The 21,293-nt window shown below is 38.0% G+C and overlaps 1 protein-coding gene and 1 long non-coding RNA gene across 3 annotated transcripts in view; one reads left to right on the top strand and one right to left on the bottom strand.

The window, feature by feature from the left end:
* Positions 1–6,236, top strand: part of HPGD (15-hydroxyprostaglandin dehydrogenase) — a 30,097-nt gene extending 23,861 nt beyond the window's left edge. The window contains exons 5-7 of the mRNA XM_079927357.1: positions 286–362; positions 2,966–3,129; positions 4,123–6,236. Coding sequence (XP_079783483.1) covers positions 286–362; positions 2,966–3,129; positions 4,123–4,261 — 380 coding nt within the window. The 3' untranslated portion in view covers positions 4,262–6,236. The remainder of the gene's footprint in view (positions 1–285; positions 363–2,965; positions 3,130–4,122) is intronic.
* The window catches only part of LOC307189348, a 116,585-nt gene that overhangs the window by 58,240 nt on the left and 37,052 nt on the right, over positions 1–21,293 (bottom strand). The window contains exon 3 of one of the 2 annotated variants that reach the window (XR_013829161.1): positions 6,771–6,938. The exons of the other annotated variant lie outside the window; for it this stretch is intronic. This is a non-coding gene — a long non-coding RNA (uncharacterized lncRNA). The remainder of the gene's footprint in view (positions 1–6,770; positions 6,939–21,293) is intronic. 2 annotated transcript variants of the gene reach the window in all.

Below are 21,293 nucleotides of genomic sequence, written 5' to 3'. Positions count from 1 at the left end.
TCTTCATCAGGGAAGCAGAAAAACTTATGTATCACTCTTGGCTACATCCCTAGGCGGTAGCTTACTGACCATAAATTTTGGACAGTATAGTAGAGGTTATAGGAGGAATAAACTATGCCTGGACTAGTGAGTTTTACAAAACTGTCCAGTGATTACCTTAGTGTATTTTCTAGATTAATCTTAAAATGGAACAGGCACAAATTATTCATTTTCATAGCAAGTATTGGGGTTTGTTTGCTCATTTTTTTAATAAAAGTGTTTTTGTTTTTTATTTGTTTGTCTCAGGGCTGATGCCTGTTGCACAACAGCCTGTTTATTGTGCTTCCAAACATGGCATAATTGGATTCACACGCTCGGCAGCGGTGAGGATACAACGACCGCAGTGTCTCTTTTTCTCTTTTCTGCACATATGTGACGCATGAGTTCTATGAAGTAGAGGGGAACAGGGTCAGAATTCAATACATCTGGATTAAAGATAGAAGAATAAGTTCTACTTCAATATTTATTATTAAAAAATAGTTTTCAGATCATGTAAAGGACTAAATATAGAATAGATAATTTTATTTTACTTTAACATGAAATTAGCCATCTTATTTATTTATTTATTGGCCTCACCACACGGCATGTGGGATCCTAGTTCCCGACCAGGGATCAAACCTGTGCCCCCTGCACTGGAAGCACAGAGTCTTAACCACTGGACTGCCAGGGAAGTCCCTAGAATAGATAATTTTAAAATGAAGTAGATTCTAAACATAGGTTACTGAAAAATATCCTTAAGGGTAAAAAATGGGAAGATATTCCTTATTTTTTTGAAATTGACTCCAAATTTAAAAATCATTAACTTAAGACTTCCTTAAACAGATACAGTATGCTCCAGGTGTTACTTGTCCCTGAAGATATGGTAAAAATGAGTGAGAGCATGGAGAATGGAAGGAGGGGTGCGGCCAGAGTTTACCTGATAGGGTTGTCAAGGATGCTGTCTCCATGGAGACCTAGGGTGAAAGTGTACAGAGCTTAGGAAACTATTTTAGAACTTACTGACCACATGCATTGATAGCATGAAGTACCTTTTTATAATAACTGAAAAAAAAAAAGGGCAAGCTTGAATGGAGCCTGATGAGCAAGGGGAAAGGAGCATGTGATTGACTGGAGATGTAAGCAGAAGCCAGACGAAAGGCGGCTTATGAGTCAGGGTCATGAGCTTGGATTTTATTCTAAATACAGCCGTCAATGGGTTTTTTTCTGCACAAGAGTGACAAGATTATATTTCCATTTGAAGAAGACCATTCTATCTGCTCTTTAGAGAATGTATGGGAATTCCCTGGCAGTCTGGTGGTTAGGACTCTCACTGTCAAGGGCCTGGGTTCAATCTCTGGTCGGGGAACTAAGATCCTGCAAGCTGCGTGGCAAGGCCAAAAAAAACAAAATAAGACATAAAAAGAGAGATTCAGAAAGAATGTATGAGAGAGGACAAGTGCAGAAAAGGAAAGAGCAGTTGGGAGACCTCTACAGTGGTTAGTCTAGGTGAGATGGAGAGAGGGGCCAGATGAACAGGAAATCATTGATAACAAGAAACGCTAGGGATAGAGAAAGCAGATGGTGAACGGTAAATGTTCAGTCAAAAAGGAAGATTGGCAGCTCTCACACTCTTAATTAAAATTGCTTGGAAATTTTAATTTAATTTGCAAAGACTTAATCTTTAATTCAACTTTTAATGAACACATAACACTGCTACAAAGCAAAGTAAATCAAAGCGAAGACCAGAACTGTTGCATTTACAGTTATAAGACTGGACACCTGTACAGCTGATGCTCATTATTTGTTAGTTATGTTCTATAAATTCACTTGCAAACACTGAATTAGAGGGTACTAAACTGTTGCTCATAGGGGAAATTCAGGGTTAAGTTCCTTTGAACCTCTGGCTACAACATTTTGAATAACCAATCAACACATAGCCTAGTTTTATGTATATTTCTGTTTAAAGACACCTTATTTAATATGCATTGTGTTTAATATGTATTGTATTAGCATAGCAAACAGCATTTATACCTCATGCCTGAAGGAAGCTCCTCTAACACGTGTATTTTATCCATAGGCACATTGCAGCCTTCTTGCACTTAGAAATACTAGACAGCACTTCAGCACTATGCCTTGAAGACATTTCAGATAGCAAAATCATCAACACAAGCACAAAGATGAGAAAAACATGGGCAAGTACCGCGAAAAGGACACTTGTTCATGGTGTAAGAGCTGAAACAAGGAAGCAGAGCATCGTTTTATTTGACCTTGGTCCACATCAGGCAACTCAAATTTCTTATTACTCTGTGCTTGTCCACAGAAAACCTTGAAAGCACCACAAGTATTGATTAGGGGGGTTATGAATGAATGTTAGCAAGAAAGCAAATGGAATCCACAAATAATTGACTTACATTTTGTTTTATAAATAGTTCAAATAAAAGCCAAAGAAGGTTAGTCTAAAAATAATTAAAATTGTCTTCCAGATAGTGCAAATTACTGAGTGTCTTTAGAATCAATCAAAGTCCTAAAATTTTCCACTAACAGTATTTTTTAAGTAAGTATTCTCTTTAAAATACAACCCCAATTTCAAAGAAAACTTGGGATATCAATTCTAAGCCTCAGCTTCTTACCTTCAGCTGCCTGCAGTGTTCAGTACATAAGAGCACTTTAGATAATCAAGTATTTTCAGGAGTCGCCCAGTAATATTGATATTTTAAAAAAAGTAATTAGGTGAGACTTGCAAGAATTAGTTCAGCACTTTAGTTATGTATTCTTTTACTTTCTGCCACCAGTCAGCCTTACCATTGTCATCATTATATAGCTAGAAGGACAGCTGTCTAGTACTTTTCACATCAGCATCTTTTAACTAGCTTTAATTATCAGTTTATCCTATGTTATACATTTACAAAACTCCTGAAATCTGCAACCTTCTACTTCCAATTGGCAGATGGCTGCTAATCTCATGAACAGTGGTGTGAGACTGAATGCCATTTGCCCAGGCTTTGTTAATACACCCATCCTCAAATCCATTGAAAATGAAGAAAACATGGGACAATATATAGAATACACGGATCATATCAAGGATATGATGAAATACTATGGAATTTTGGAGTAAGTAAAACTATACCTATCTTCCTTTATACAATGGAGCAAAGTGCTATCTAGACATAAGCAATCGAAAGGAAAAAAATTAGCTTTTAAATTTGAGAAACTCATGCAAGCTTCAAAGTTTTGGTTTGACAAAATCTCTGAAAAAAAATACTTTTTCTGGGTTTCCGAATAGAATATGTTGACACATCATGAATTTTGCTGTTAGGTATAAAGAATGCATCATTAATACCTTCAACCATAATCAGATACTTTTTTTTAAAGGTGATGTTTAGTTGTCTTTGGAAGCAATGATACCTTATCTGCCTAAATTCCAAGCAATATTCATATATACCCTTTGTGAAATTAAACATGCCCCCCTAACTTCAACCACTTTCCTAGAAACAACTGGTCAACACACGTTTGGGGAACCATGTCTGAGTTAGAGCAGTTGGCATCTCACAGGACGGAGTCATCTGGATCTAATCCTGACTTCACCACACTCACCATGAACTTATCCATCAACCTCTACTTACCTTGATTTTCTTGCATGTAAAATGGGGATAATACTAAAACAAACTTAGGGGACTTTGGAAAGTCCACAAATAAGTTGATATATGTAAGGTACTTAAAACAGTAGCAGATAAATAATAGACGCTCAATAAATGTTAGTTACAATTCTTCAAATTTCTACTCTAATAAACATTTCTATCTGATAAGTCTAAATTCTACTGATAGGTTAAAGATGGAAAAATAATCATTTACTCAATGTAAATAATAAATATAAATTTATGAATCCTTCCTATAAAATAACAGAAGGGTGGGTGTGGAAATCTACCACTAAATTTATAATTTAGTCATCTAATTGAATAAAAAACGAAAGTAGCAATAGCTTCATGATATACATTTCCCTATTACATGTTAAAGGTGATAGATACTTCAAAAATAACTCAAGACGATGTGATAATTATGCCTCATTCTTTAATTTTAAAACCCTGATGTTTCCTTTATTTTTAGCCCATCAATGATTGCCAGTGGATTAATAACACTCATTGAAGATGACACTTTGAATGGGGCTATAATGAAGATCACAACTGCTAAGGGAATTCATTTTCAAGATTATGATACAACCCCGTTTCACACGAAAGCTCAGTGACCATCTTATGTGTCAGCTTTAGCCGAAAATAAGCACAAATGACTTAGACCACATCTTCATTTGAATACAGCTTTTTCAATGAAATGTTATCGTTTGAAGCTTTCCTTTCATGCACGTGATGTTCATTTTTTCTAAATGATTAGTTAAGTATATAGATTTAAAAAATGAGGAACTATCAAAAATATGACGTGGACCAAAGCTAGGTTTTGACCTTCATAGCCTAAGTAATGATTAAAACAAAGGATATTCCAGGAATATTCTGCCTTGCAGAAAATATATTTAAATTTGTGATTCATAAATGTTAATGTTTTTCAGAACATCATTTTAAAGGAGATACTTGAACTGTTATTTATATCAAACCAGATGTGAAAAACTCATTTTGTTTCTATGTTCGCACTTTAAAAGAAGGAAGCTACCTACAATGGCAAATATTTAGTAACAATAACTTTTACTTATATACCATCTTTCAGCCGAATATTTCAGCTCTTTGAGGATGTGCCACCTTTGGGAGCCCGTAGGTAAGGAATAAATTACAGTGTGAATATATCCTAAATGAAAAATCTAATGTATGGAAAAGTGACAGAAATGAACTGGCTGAGATGTTAATCCACAGTTCAGCCTCCCATCTGGGGAAAACATTTCTTTCCTCTCTGCTTACTTTAAGAATTTTGACTACAAAAATCTCAGGAATTAAACTCTTAATAGTTACAGCAAAAAGGATAGTTAGTGCTCCTAAAACAAGCTTGTTAAGAAAAAAATACAAATGTAATTTTTTTCAGATTACTTCTTTGTTTATTTGTACCAATTTCAAAAATGCCTACTTTTCAATAAAACTTTTTTTTTCTAATCTTCAGAAGTTACTTAGTGTTCTATGTGTAGCTACTGAGAGAAGGAAACCAATTTTGTCAACACCTCAACTGAAGATGCTTCTGTGTTTTCAAAGCGGTAATAACAAGAGGTAAAAATAGGTGTGATGTTTTGCCATTTTCCCTGTCAGGTATTTTAAGATAGGATCATTCAATGCACCTGCTTTGGGTAACACGATTTGCAAGCAATAATTAATGCTAATAATAGTGAAAGCACAAGATTTCCAAATCAATCATTTCTTCATAGAAATACTGTAGAAGTAACACATTCTGCCTGCTAACTCCAAAGCTCCCAGGTGGGAGCAAAATCCATCCACATGAGATTAATAAGGATTTCCTAGAGATATTGGCAGGTTGTCAGATCTTGCTCTGTTTTAATTCTGCCACAGAGAACTGTTGCCTTCACTTCTAAGGAGTGCATTGAATATGAGTGACTGTTGTCTAGATGTCCACATAACGTCTTTGAAAAACACCAAGTAGTGAACATCTAAGAGAAGTTGTAAAATTAGGCACAAACTTGTTCATACCTTGTGGCAGTAACTAACCAGTCGATGATATAGGTATGAGGAATATCATTTATCTCAACTCTTTTTTCCATGGTAATGTTCAAAGCTATAGCTTAAACTTTTCATTTGCGGATAAGTCTTTGCACTGCCGGCCTTCAATATACTTTGTGCTTTGAATTATTGTTTTTAAATCAATAAACTATGCAGACATTTAAAACCACATACTGAGTAGAACTGAAAAAAAATGCATTATATTTTTAAAAGTTATTTTTACATTAAAATGTATCTTATATAAATAGCTTTAAATAAATCTATAATGTTATAGGTGTAGAGCCCTATATCAAGGGCACAGGACAAAAATCTCTGGAATTAACTGAGCCCGCATAGCGACTGTTGCCATGGGCTCTCCTGACCTAAACCGGACAGCCCTCGAGTCCATATTAGGTAAAATATTCACCATGTAGCAACCATGTAGCATCCTGACCAATCACCTAATGCCATCCTGCCAGCAGGAATTTTCTTTGTCTTGAGGCTATAGAAGTTGGCTACTAGCCCACAAAGGGGGTCGGCTCTCTCTGGTCCATCAGGAAGTCGACCCCTGTATTCCCCGCACCCCTCACTAACTCTGCTCTTTGTTCTCAATAAACTCACTCTCATCTAAAATACTTTGTGTCTGGAAACTCTTCTTCCAACCCACGCACGGACCACAACAATAGGGTACCTCTATTTACCGGCTGAGAAAAAAATAAATATTATATTTGCAGCGGGGGGAGTCTTAATTTCCTTAATTGAATTTTTCAGTGAAAACTCTAATGTAAATAATTTTTTTCAAACCTATTTTTCTTAATAAATGAAGCAGGGCTCCCAGCGCAGCAAAACTAAAAATATGTTGGCACTGAAAAAAGATTAAGAGACTGGATAATGCCATTGAAATATTCAACACAATTGTATAAAATTATAAACATAATTTTAAATATTTGCAGTACCATTTAAAATACAAGTGATTATGTGATGATTTCAGTCTAATTTTGCCCTATCTGTTTATAAATTTGGGATACTGAAGAGGTCTGAAAGTATACATTTCTAATTTAGGTCATTTCACAAATTAAGTATCATTTGTAAATAGCTTTTTCTTACATTAGAATTTCAGAACTCAGTTTACTGGTGCTCAGGAAAAATGAGCGGATCCAGGATCACAAATGTCATCGTCCCTCCATGCCTTCCCTCTTGGTAGCTTCTCTATTAGGCAGCTCTCTCCATCTGATGGCTCCCAGGATCCATCCCTGATTCTCACCAGCTTCCAGTCTGGCCAAACAAGAAAGTGTTTTTGGTGAGAGAGTTCATTGGCCTATCTTAGCTTATGTGCCAACTATTGAGACGTTCCTTGTGGTCACAGAGATAGCGTCTCTGCTTGACCAAAACTAGATGACATGCTTCCGCCAGAGCTGGTCAAGTTGGAGAGTCGGGGGGACAGGAGAGGTGGGCAGGAAGTTGACCTGAACCCTATGGACTAAGAAAAGGAGAGGGATAGTTTCCAAGAGGAAAGCAGGTGAACACACACTGAGATAACCAAAACAACAGGTGGCCACTATGCAGGAAGACAAAGAAAGAGTGAGCAGAGGATGAGTTATGCCTCAATCCTTTGGATACATTTTCAAAGATGATCACGGTTCCTGTAATATGCCGAGACCCATGTTTTCAAACTGTGTCACACTGGGTAGGATATGCTAGAAGAAAATGAATAGGAAATATAGCAGGAATCTCATGCATATATGATTGCACTCATTCTCAATATAAAATATATTTCCTATTATGAATCAAAGTGGAAAAGGGTTGAAAAGATACTTGCTTTAATAAAGGCTGTAATCTTTCCCTCTAGATTTCCTTCTCTTTTGAATTTATGACTGCATTACCATTTTAATTCTAGGGCTCCACTCAAATTTATTAGCACGATTTCTAATACCTCTTACTAAAATTTCCTCCTTAGCATATAGTTATGTAACAGAGAAGAGCAAAGCGGACTCCTTATTAAGTCTTTCCGTTTAGTTCTAACATTTGTGTTCTATTGCCTGTGCTTAGTCATGCTGGCTCTGCACCTTTTAGAAAAGAATATACAGGATAGCCCATTCTCAAGGCTCCGACCTTTGAAGGTATAACACTTTTCCATTCATTTAGAGATAAAAAGTTGCAGAACAGAGAATAACATTTGTCTTGTTGGAGGCTTATAGGAACATCGTGACCTGACCTCCGCGGACAGCTGCAAGAACAAAGGATTCCAGCACCAAGAAGTCTGCAACAACCAACCACACCCCCTCCCCTTTTAGTACAAAAGATGCCTGAAATCTAAGTGGGGTAAGATGGTTCTTTGGGACACTAGTCCAGCATCATCACGGTCTGCTGGCTCTCCAAATAAAGTCGCTATTCCTTGCCCCAACAAGTCGTCTCTCGATTTATTGGCCTGTCCTGCGGTGAGCAGTACAAGCTTGGACTTGGTAACAGTTACACAAAATATTAATAGGGATTTCTAGGTTTAACTTTGAAACATTGAAATATCTCCCCCTATCCCCAGTTTTCAAGTAACCCTTCCATACATATATTCACTCATTCAACAAATAATCACTGAAAAGTTATTTTGTTGGTAAGTTTATATATGCAAGTTGTGTTACATATTGTGTTCTATGTAGCCATTAGTGCACACATGTATTGATTAGGGTCCTCTCTGGAGAACAGCATTCAAGTCTGAAGGACTCTAATATAAGGAACCAGTTACAACAGTACTGGAAGAACTGAGGAGACAAACATGGGATGATGAAGTAATCCGGCAGCAGCAGGAAGGCACCACCACCTCCAGAACTGGTGGGATGCAGGGTATCAGTACCACCAGGAACCACCAGGGAGGCTGCCATGCAAAGTTGTGACTACAGAGCAGGGGCTGTCCCGTGGTTCTTAGGGATGCCACCTGCCCTGCCAGGGATGCCACCTTAAATGAAAGTAAGAGGAAATCTCCCATCTGCCTGCCCTTCAGTATTCCTGTCAGTGTCTCCCAGCTGAGAAGGGGGTCAGGAAAATGTAGTTTGCAGGGTCAGCCCCTTGTGATACAGAGCCAAGCAGTGGAGTGGAAAGGAATGGATTTGAGAATAAACAGGCAAATGACAGGCATGACATACATTGGATATGTTCCCTGCTACAGTCATAGATTTGAGCTTTAGCGTCAACTTGCTTTTAAAAGTCATTTGTAAAGATATCACTCTAACTCCATAATAATACAATGGTGCAATATTCTGGGGTCTAATTCCACAATAGCTAGTGACCTTACAGTCATCTTGCATGTATGTAACAGCCTATGCATTTAGGCATAATGATGCATGAATTTATTATTAATTCCTATCAGTAATCCTTAAGATCATTTGTCTTCTTTGTCTTAGACTCAAGAAATACTGTCTCTCCATCACTGTATAGATGCTGTGAAGGATACAATGATATTAAAACACGTTGACTGTCTTATTAAATCCTATCACATTTTTGGGTTCAACCTCCTGAGTTTAAATTGTAAGAGGATAAACTGGTAAATTCCTAGATTTATATTACCCTAAAGCAATTGCATGCTAATCAGACACCATTATCTAAAACCTAAATGTATAAGCTTAAGTAAATTTTTATTTCTTTGCTCTTAAATTTATATATGTGTGATACGTAGAGAGAAACATATAGATATAGATATATATTTGCTCCTGGACCCACAAAGTAATTTATAGAACTTTGTGTACTTTGTAATCATTGAGTATGAGTAGCAGAGGATTCAGATAAACCTTGAAATTCATGACTTAACACAACAGAGTTGTTTTTCTTTGCTCACAGAGTCCAGTGCTGGTATTCAGTGAGCATATTTCCACGAGGTGGTTTAGGCTGCTTTGCCTTGTAGCTCCACCGTCTAGAGCTTTGCAGTCATTCAATTCCAGCCAGTGGACTGGAGAAGAAAAAATGGAGAACGTATACCTGCTTCTTAAACATTTCAGCCCGAAAATAACATTCATTATTTTACTCATAGCCCACTGGTGAGAGCTAGTCTAAAAGTCCTATCTAGATGCTGAGAAATGCAGACACATACATGCCTCCCAGAAACAACTCTACACAACAGAAAGGGTGCATGAATTTTCAAGGGACAAACACATCTTTTGTCTTTGCCACATCTACTGTCTCTATAAATCCCGTGTTCCTCACACGGAATACATTCGCTCCCACTCCAGGGAAACATCCTAAAATCCCATGCAGTTACTATACCCAACTCAAATCCAGATCTCCAATAGCGGCACTGCCCTCTCCTTTAGGACATTGTGGCTTCTCATGATCAAGGGATGATTTATCTGGCCTGAGCACACACTCTACAGTCATGAGCAGAGAGAAAATCTACAATCAAATCTCTCATTTAGAAAAGGGAAGAATGGGATCACTGGTCAATAGCCATGGTACAACCCTACAAGTAGGCATTGTGAGGTCTCTGCCCTGAAGTGGAGACTTTCTTGACTTTCCTACAGTCTTCAATTTGGGATTAATGATTTCACCATTGTGCCGAAAGGGAAGGCGGAGGGGGACTCTGACTTTGCCCTAAGCGGGAGGGGGACTCTGGCTTTTTTGCTGTATTATCCTCTGTGGTTTGTTTGTTTTTTGGGGTTTTGGGGTTTTTTTTTGGTACCAGATCTTCTGGGAAGTGATGTAGTTTTCACACATGCTATCCTGTCAATGCAAGTTTCAAAACCCAAGGTTTACTTTAAGTCTTAAACAGTTAAAGGCTTTTTCAGTCTGGCGTGTGATTTCTTTAGCTGAGCAATTCAAAAAAAAACGAGTAGGCTTCTGCTCTGTTTGCTTCCAGTTGATTTCATTTGCCTGAAAAACACCCAGATATCTTGAAGAGTCATAATTACTAGTCATAATCCTTCAGGCTGATATATTTCTTTGAACCTCCTCCCCCCATTCCTTCTCTTCTTTCAACATAAGGGTAGTTACATTGAGGTAAGCCAGCTTGGAGGGAACTCTACACTAGTAGTTTGTGGCAGAACTCTGCTTTAATGGATCTTTAATGCAGAAAACATTTCTGAATCTTATCTTTTCATATTTGGAGTCTAAAACCATTTGAGTTTTCAATCCAAAAGGCTCCAAATTTCTGGATTCTCTCTTCTCCTTTTCTTTCCATTTTTACTGCCAACTAAACTATATCAGCCTGAGTTTAACTGCTAGTTCTATTCCTTGCTAAATGTAACCAGAAGACACCAAAAGATACCACTAGCATTCTGTCTTCCAACCTCTTCATCTAGAAATCAGCCTGAGTAGGCAGGGGAGACACTATACTTGTCAAATGTTTCATCTTTGCTTAACAAGTTCCTCCAGTTTTGCAGCCTCACTGAGTACTGACCTACTAAGCCAATGACACTGCTGAGAAGTATAACAAAATGGCTATCCAAAATGTGTTGAATATCTTGTGATTGCCCTCCCAGGCTGCTGATATATAAAGACTAACTACTCCTTTGCCTGTCAGCACCTGATTTGGTTCAGTCAACAGGAGGCTCTCAAAAGAGGCTGGAGGACCAGAGGAAAGTGAGGTCAGGGTATTTTTCCTTGGCTTCATTCCTGAGTTGTTGGTATCAGCATCTGTCTGGGAGTCCTTCCCCTATAGCTACTCACAATACAGCCTGGTAACCATTTTCTTCTCCAGGTCCTTGGGTGGTAATAATCTCCTGCAGTTACTACCCCAGGGTCCTACGCTCCCCCTTGCTATTTCCCTGAACACCACAGATAACTTTATAAATAAATGTTTTACTCAGCTCTCTTCAAATTGCCCAGTTTGAGAGTGCCATTTCTCTCCTGCCAGAACTATAACTAATAAACTCAAACTTATCAAATGACTATTAGCTAGAGCTGTTACTCTTTCACTCAGTAGCACCCTGTCGATGGAGTTTAAATTAGGTGAAACTGGGGTAAAACACCTCATACTATTGGTAGTAAAAGGAGAATTCACAAATAACAACTTCAGGAATAAAAACAGGTTCTGTAGAAAATGAAAAGATAGTACAAGGATATTATTAACAAATTGCAATAGTAAATACATTAAATGGGAAAATACTGAGAAATATACAACTTACTAAAATGGACACAAGTAGAGAAAGAAAATTGGATTAGTCAGATAACTACTAAAGAGATTGCAAACTAGCCAATTTATTTGATCTATAATTGGATACTTCCCATAAAGAAAGTCTTTACCCAGATGGCTTCACTGGTTAATTCTCTCAAATATTTAAGGAGGAAGCAATTCCAATGTTACGCTGACTCTCCCAGAATACAGAAGAAGCCAGTTCCCAATTTATAACCTTGATTTCAAATACGGACCTTAAAAATAAAACAGTTATTTTACCACCAAAAATGGGTTTATTCAGGAATAGCAGAGGAATAGCAATTCAGGAAAAGCAAGCTATGGCAAAAGCCATAGGCAAGTCCAACACACAACAAAAAGGAATGTTATTTTCTAGAGAGAAAAGGAGCAAAATGGAAGGGGTTATTTTGAAAAAAGTCCATCCGAGAAAAGTGAGAGTTCAGGGTGATGACGGTTTCTCACTGGCTGAGTTGCTGGGGTAGTCAATTTCTTGTAGGAGACACCATGTACATCTTTTCCTGTTGGGACCTGTGATGCATGATTCTTTCCTGTTGATGATTCTTCTGTTGGGGTCTGCAATTGACAATGCTTCCTGTAATTGACATCAGGTGGTACTGCCTGAGTGCTCCCCCTTTTGGCTTCCTGACTCCATCTTAGTGAGGTTTTCCTTTATTAATTTTCACCAAAACCTTCCAAAGACATTTTTTTTTTTTTGGTGGTACGCGGGCCTCTCTCCCGTTGCGGAGCACAGGCTCCGGACGCGCAGGCTCAGCGGCCATGGCTCACGGGCCCAGCCACTCCGCAGCATGTGGGATCTTCCCGGACCGGGGCACGAACCCGTGTCCCCTGCACCGGCAGGCGGACTCTCAACCACTGCACCACCAGGGAAGCCCCAAAGACATTATTTTAAAAAGTGTAGCTCAATAACACTTGTGCCACAATAAACACAAAAATTCTAAATAAGTTAGCAAAAAACTCTTCCACATCAAAAAATAACAGAAATCAACAAATTGGTTAATATAGTAATTAAATTTGGTCTAATATTCAAATTGAATCAGTGAAATTATCATATTAACAAAATAACTTTAAAAATCATTTTAATATATGCAGAAAAAATACAAGTATCCACAAAGTACAGCATATTAATATTGAAAAGTTTTTCAAAATCTTTTCTTCTGCAATTGGGAACAAATCAAGGATGTCCACTCTCTCTCCTTTTATTTTAAATTGTACTGAATGGTCAATCCAGTGCAATCAGGCAATGAAGGGAAATGGCATTGTAAAACATTGGAAAGGAAAAGATAAAACTATCATTGTTTGCAATGGATGTGACTATCAATGAGCAAAAGTCTAAGAAATTTAAATTATTAGAATTAACGATGACTTTAGCGTTGTAGACTACCAAAAAGTGGCCACAATTCTTTGCAGCTTCTCCCAATGAGAGGTGGAGTCTATTTCTCCAACCCTGAATGTGGGTTGGCCTTGTGACCTCCTTTGTCACAACAGTGCAGGAGAATCGATATTGTGTGATTTCGGGAGAGGCCTTTGCATGTTTCTGCTCTTGTGCATGGAATCCCGCCACCTCATGAACAAGCCTGAAGCTAACCTGCTGGTGGATGAGACATCACATAGGGAAGAACCAAAACCCTCCTATTAGCCAGTTCCCAGCCATCCCCCCACCCGGCAGCAGATACATGAGTGAGCCTCACTGAAAGATTAGCCAAGCCTGACTCAAAGCAGCTGAGCCCAGCCCAAATCACCAACCTCCAGAATTGCAAGATAAATAAATTGTTGTTTTAATCCATGAATGTATGGGTTCTTTGTTATGCAACAAATGCTAACTAATGCAGGAAGGCTCTGAAAACAAAGAGAGTATAGAAAAATATGAGAAATTCCTAAAACCAGGAAAAATATATATATAGTATGTTCAACAGCGTAAAAATTACCAAGTAGCCTCTGGCTTTGATGGGCTTCAGGAAAGAAAGAAAGAAGGAGAAGAAGGAGAAGAAGAAGAAAAGAGGAGAGGGGGAAATGGAAGGAAGAAAGAAAGAAAACTAAAAGAAGCTTGACTGAATGCAAAAAAAAAAGAATCGTCTCACTGATGGCATAGGAAAGCTATCCAGGCAATCAGAATTTAAGGGACCAAGATGCTGGAGAGAAGATAAACCCACTGAAATGAGCATGGTATTTCTGCTATTTTCTGTTGAGACACCACCAATTTGTAAAAGCACAGAGATGCTTTTACTGAGCAGAGCATGGTTGCTAAACTGCAGAGAAGTAGAATAGAACAGACTTAAAAGAGTTACATGGCGCGGAGAAATGGAGCTTAGGACTATCAAACAGCCAGGACTTAAGAGGAAAAGATTGTGGAAAGAAAGGATATACAGAAAAGAAAGCCCAACGATCTGAGCCAGTTTCCCCCCAAGCCATTCGCAGCTTGGTTTGAGAGACAGGCAAACTTGGTGAAAAGCTAAGCATAGCTCTCATCAGTATCACTACGTGAGGGAGAAAACAGTAAGAGCCAGTTCCCATTATGGTGGTGAGGTAATAAAAAATAGACCAGGCTTTCATCTGAGGCCCCCAAAAGGTTATACTTTATAAGTAAGGGCAAACCAGAAATAGAGACCAGGCCTTATGAAGACTAAAACCCAGACTCAAATCAGCTTAATATCGTATTAGATTTAACTGATATAATATTATTCTCCTGGTCTGCCATATGCTATTAAAAACCTTCTCTGGAGAAAAATTATCAGCCAAAGCTTCCATAACTTTTCATACACAATTTCTAGCATTCCAATACAAATTAATATACATAAAAACAGATAGTGATAAAATAATAATGTATTTTTAAAGACAGTCCCTAAGGGCCAGATATTGCAGTCATCAGAAACAGACTTTAAAATAATTATGATTAGTATATTTAAAAATTAGATGACAAGATTGGGAATTTTGCTAAAGAACTAGAAATAATAAGAGTCCTAGAACTGAAAATACAATAATGGAAATTTAGAAAACAATAGATGAAATTAAAGATTAGACATAGCTGAAGACAGGATTTGTGAGTCTGATCTGTGAATAAGAAAATAGGTCAGCAGAAAATGTCTAGACTGAAACAAAAAGAGGAAGGGGGATGAGAAATACGGAAAACAGTATAAAGGAAATATAGACCTTCAAACAGTCTAATATGAGTGCAATTAGAGTCCTAGAAAAGAAGGAAACAGAAATTGAGGTAGGAGCAATATTTGAAGCCAATGTTCAAGAATTTCCCAAAAGTAATTCAAGCTTCTGATTCAAGAATCAATACAAATGACAAGAAGAAAATCCTGCCTTGCCAAATAGATAGTAAAACCCACTGAAAACCAATGACTGAATGAAATCTTAAAACCAGCCAGAGGGAAGCAAAGGAGCAAAAATAAAATTGGCAACAGACTTCTTACCAGTAACTGCCTAAGTCAGAAGACAATGAAATAATGTTTCAAGTTTCAAAACAAACAAAAAACCTAGAGTTCTACATGCAGAAAAAAAAAATCTTTCAAAATTGAAGGTGCAATAAAGATATTTCCAGAAAAAACAAACAAACAAACAAACAACTGGGAGAACTTATCACAACAGATCCACATTCAAAGAAATACAATCAAGGAGTTTTTCAGGCAGCAGAAAGGATCCCCAGATGGAGAAAGAGAAATGCAGGGAGATATGAAGGATATTGGAAAAGGAAAGGGAAGTGAGGAAATAGAAATAAGTATTTATTTTATTAAGCAATGAAACTACTGACTTTCAGGATTTAACATATATGAAAGCACAGAAGTTAAGAGTAAATAGAGTTAAGGTGCTCTACGGTATCTGTATTTTCTAAAATTTGGTTAAAAAACACTAATTTATATTAGATATCAATAAATCAAGCATGCCTATGGTAATATATAAGATAAATCATGTATAACCAGTAAGCTAATTGAGAAGAGATCTTAATAATAATAATTAGCTGATGAGTCCAAAGGAAAGAAGAAAAAACAGTACATATAATGGTGGACCCAATAGAACACAAATAGGTCTTTGAGTGAGCAAATCGTAATTTGTCATCCCACACTTCTCTTTACAACCCCCTTGGTTTCCCCCCGCAGTTAGGACAAAAATTCTCATTTGAGTTATTGTAAGGAAGACAGAATAGACGTAGTTTTCTCCAAGGAACAGAACTGTGAATAAGTGGAGGTCCAAGTGATGTGGTATAAGGTACCATCAGAATTAGGATACTCCAAATGAAATACATTTGCCCTGGAAGCAGACAATTCATTGCTCATTGAGATGATGGAGGCTGATACCAGTTAGCCACCTATTAGGGATATTGTGCACAGCATTTCTACCTAAGTGGGAAATTGGACCAAAAGAGCTTTAAATCTCTTTTAACTTTTGCTTCTATTCTATGCACTATATAATGGTCTTTGCAGTTTAGTTTATACAAAGGAAATACCATCCATGATAATGTTGATACTTTTCCTTAGTCACAAAAGGTCATTATGGTATTCCTGCACTATTTTGCTTCCTTTCTAACTTTTTTAATGTCTGTTTTCCCCTATCTATTTAATAGATGAAGTATTTGGTAGGAGGCTTTCCAGAACTGTGTACCTACTTTGCTGCTTCCCCATCGTATAGCCAGGTGCCTACTTCCAGCCTACGGCAGGGACCTTTTCAAATGAATCACGGAGGCTGCCTAATTTTGGATAAATCCAAAGACTACTTTATTCAGATTGCGTGGCAAAAGGCTCACAAAATGTTAGTTGATTAATGGCCTGCTCCATTCTTCCTGCCCATGGGGATGGGGGGGGGAGGTTTTCTTGGCAAGGAGGATGTTTTGAGCACTGTTTTCTTAAGTAAACTTTATCACCCTTATCTAATGGCTGCTCAAGTATTATGGTGAAAATGATTTTTTTGGTCACTTCCTATGTCTTACCAGTGAGGGGATGTTGAAAGTTTACAGGAACAACACAAGCAGACACCTAGGGTTTTATGGGGATGAACGTGCTGCCTTATATGAAACTGAGTCAGAAAGTTGCATCTTTCTGGTCTTTGATCTTTTGTTTTCCTCATCCCTCTGACCCACTTCTACTGCCCCAAATCAAGTTCTCATAACATCTTACATGTGCTAAAGTAATTTTACTTTTCTTATTAACTGCTCTTAAGTCCCCAGTGTCTATTAACCCGAAATACTGATGTGGTGTAACCTAACACATGCTCTAACTGGGTCACTCCCCGGCTCAGAACCTTCTGCCTTCTGTTTCCAGAGGCATGAAGTCCAGACCTCCAGCCGAACATTCCAGACCTTTCCCAATCTGACCACCACTCACCAGTCCTGCCTTATCTGAGCTCATCCTTATCAAATTATAGGCTTCCCCAAATCCAGCCCCACCCCACCCCAGCTTTTGCTTATTCTCTTCCCTTTTTATCCTCATCTGTAAATCTTCTCTATATTGAAAGGAGAAGGAGAATGTGCCAGGGGATGTTTTGGATAGAATTCCTGCAAGTGGAAGAAAATTAAAATTGGGGGTGGGGGAGGCGATGATGGAAGTTTTAGGGTAAAGATGCTAGGAAAAAAATTTGGATAAATTTCAGAGAAACATGGATTTCATATTTAGCCTAGTATAAAAGCATAAGGAATAGATTTCTGAATTACCTGCATACAGATGTTTGTAATCATTGTTGATTCAGATGCAACTGAACAATGAATAAGCTTTTCTTATTATAATCACAGCACCTAAGACAGAAAAGCAGGCCTTTCCATGGTGCCCAATACCTCGCTGGTTAAGTGCTTATCACATAGTTAAGTGCTTTTTTACATGTTGGTTCACCTGAACTGTTTAGTGGTGAGGGGTGATCAGTCATAACCCGAAACGGCCCATCCACCATAGGGCTTTATCCCTGCCAATTCTTTCTTTGTGTTCTAAAACGTCTAAAACAAGTCAGGCACCAGGGTTGCTGGGTTGCTCGGTCTCTCAGCATCATTTCACACACAGGATGACAGAGTCCTGCTTAGTCCCTGCTTCCCATTATCTTTTTCATCTAATTATCAGTTGTGGTGAGTGACTAATGAGGATTGCTGAACTCCGAGCAATCCTATTTTTCTTGTCATTGCTGTAAAATATTCAAAACTTAAAAAAAAAAAAACCAACAAAAAACTAAGCAGAACAACACTATTTGGAGAGCTCTACACACACATACACGCAAACGCACAACTTGATTGGGTAGAAACTCAGAACCAAGAGAAATGGCAGACTTCCAATACAACTTCCTCATTTTTAAAATAATTCTTATTGGAGTCTAGTTGATTTACAATGTTGTATTAGTTTCTGCTGTATAGCAAAGTGAATTAGTTATACGTACACATATATCCACTCTTTTTTAGATTCTTTTCCCATATAGGTTATCACAGAGCATCGAGTAGAGTTCCCTGTGCTCTACAGAAGGTCCTTATTAGTTATCTATTTTATATATAGTCGTGTGTATGTGTCAGTCCCAGTTCTCCCATTTTATCCTTCCCTCCCCCTTTCCCCGCTTGGGAACGGTAAGTTTGTTTTCTATACCTGTGACTCTATTTCTAAGACTTTCTCTTTTAATAGGCTCCTCACTTTTAGATGTTTCTAAGGCAAATGCTACTATCTTGTTTCATTCACCTCTTCATGGCTCCTTAAGCATTTTATAGAAAAGAGAAGAGGCTGAGTCAGCCCAAGTAATTCTCGGTCATAAGCTTCCCTGAGTCCATCCCTGCTTGTGTTCTCCCCCTTTACACCGAAACAAAACGTAAATAAAGGGGAAAACTAGCCCTTCTTTAAACTCCCCCTTGCTTAACTTAAATATAGTCAATCAACCCTGTTGTGTTTCAGCTTATCTGTGAGAAATCTTACTTTAATGACGTTTCAACCTGCATGTAAAAAACTAAAGCAATAAAGTACTTTTCTATTCTTCCCTGTCCCTCTATCTCAAGAAAGAGACAATCTTGCTTTACTTTAATTTAGTGCTCTGTTACAGTCTAAACCAGTCCTTTCTACCCATAGAAGAGAAATTTGTAAGGAAAGTTAAATAATTTTCTTAGGGCTCTGAAGTAGGGTATTTCCTGAGTGAAATTTTAAATTTAAACTACATTTAATGTTGTAAATTCCAAGAATAGTAATAGATCTACCTTCAGTTCACATACGTTTACTGAATAACCTCCTTGTTTCAAGCACAGCCCTAGAAACCAAGCAGCCAAGGATGAATAAGTTATATGTCTGCCTTCAAGGAGCTCACAATCATGTTTGGGAAGCAAACATGTAGAGGAAAGAATTACAATTCCATGCTATAAAGATTGTAACAGATTTCTGTACAAGGTGGATGGGAAAATTGTAACGGAAACTCTGCTTGGGTGGGTCAGGGAAGGAGAGACTTCATAAAAAGGAGACACTTGAGCCCAGCCTTGACAGATTTTTAAGAATTTGGAGGAAGATGTTCCAAGGAGAGGGAAAGTGCATAATTGGTTCAACAAACTAAAATCAGTTCCTTATGATTTCAGCATAAAACTTAGGGTTGAAAGCTGGTGTAAAGCACCCTGTGAGTCATTCTAAGAGGTCTGCACTTTACTTTGGCAGTTGGGGACCTTTCTTGGACGTTGAGAAGAAGTAATATGGACTTATTTGTGTTTGAGAAGATGAGCTTGGGGTGGTTTCAGAATGGAATAGAGAAAAGCTGACCTGAAAATCTGGGTAACTTAGTGGGAAAATATCACAAAATTCCATAGAAGAGATGATAGAGGCTTCAGTACATGCAGTAACCATGGAGATGAAGAGGTAAACACAGACAGGGGCACAGTTAGGAATCAGAATCAGCAGTGCCACATGAGAAATGAGCAGTGACAAGGAAGACAACTCAAAGTTTAAAAAAACCACAGAGTTTATAAAAGCATCATCAGCATCACTGAAATGCAACAGTAACATCAGCAACCTTGAACCAGAATCATTCTTTTCAGCACATTTTGAAACTGATTATTTCCTCCACAGCCACATGAGGCAGGGCTCAACTATCAAATCTACTTGTTCTTAATAAACAGGGAAATGGACAGATCTGGGAAGAAAGGATGGCAGGTCAAGAGTGAAATGGTGTCTCATCATTCCCATCCTGGAGAGGTTTTCTGACTCTCATGGTTACTATTATTAGAGACGATAGTGTGTCCAGTGTGTGTTTCACAAATTACATTTCTGCAGAAGAGATTATAGGGAAAAACATGAGTTTGGGCTCTTGGTTTCAAGAGAAAACAATTGTAAGGACATCAAGGTGTCTTCCAGAACTCGAGGGCAGGAATGCAGCTGATGGCAGGCAGGAACACCTGGGACCAAGATCTCCAAAATATCGGCACTGCCCATTTCTTCTCATCTATTTGAATCTTCTCTCTGTTTCTCTCTCTGAAGACTTGCTTTTATCAATGTCAGATTTCATTTTCTCTGAGGACATTAATTTTTTTTCAAAGAAAGGACAAATTACAGCTACTGGGATTCTCTTCAATTGATATTCAATTTACTAAAGTAAAAAATACTAAAACTTAGTTTCCCTTAAGCCCTTAATCATATATATATATGTATATACATCATATACTCGTATTTATAAATTTAGTAGAATTTAACAATAACTTTCAAATTGGTCTTTGACTGCTCTTTGAGTCACTCAAGTTACAGAACTCAGTACACACACAGGCTTCTCACAAATTAGTTAATTTAATTGCCTTCAACATTTTAGATGCATCCGTAAGATTAATACATTTGTTGCCTGATCCGACCTGACAAGTGAAGTTTCCCCCAAGTACTTTCTCAAGTATTTACACTACTGTAGTAAACCTAATATATTAAATTCATAAATATGGTAAATCTGAAGTCCCCTCAAGCATCTCAGTAGTCTTTACAATCTTAGGAAAAAAGTCTCTCTTGTTTTGCAACATACATCCCAAGTTCAAATCAGTTCTTTAATTATGATTTTAAATTAGAATTTAAAAACCTCAACTGTCAGATTCTCTAACAAGCTAAATGTGGTAGCAACCTTTAAGCTGGCCCCCCATGACCCTCCCCTCCTGGTATTCACATTCTTGTGCAATACCCTCCCCTTGGAGGGCTGGCATTTAGTGACTTCTAGTGGATAGAATGCAAGAGAAGTGATGTTATGTTACTTCCAAAATGAGGTTATGAAAAAACTGCCTTCTGTCTTTGGTGACCTCCTACCTCTCTTGATTGCTCACTCTGAGGTAGCCAGCTGCTGTGCTGTGAGCTTCCCTATGGAAGACCCATGTGGCAGGGAACAAGAGGGAAGCCTTCAGGCAACAGCCAGTGAGGAGCTGGGACAATCAGATCAACAAACCATGAGGAACTGAATCTCGTGAGCAACCAGGTGAATGAACTTCGAAGCAGAACCACCCTCTCCCTGCCCTCAGTTGAGCCTTCAAATGAGACTGCAGCCCCAGCTGACACCTCGACTGCAGCCTTGAAGAGACTTTGAGGCAGAGG

The sequence above is a fragment of the Stenella coeruleoalba genome (assembly GCF_951394435.1).
Source record: "Stenella coeruleoalba genome assembly, chromosome: 7".
Lineage (NCBI taxonomy): Eukaryota > Metazoa > Chordata > Mammalia > Artiodactyla > Delphinidae > Stenella > Stenella coeruleoalba.
The sequence above is the reverse complement of the archived record's forward strand: the minus strand, read 5'-3'. Positions and strand labels throughout refer to the sequence as shown.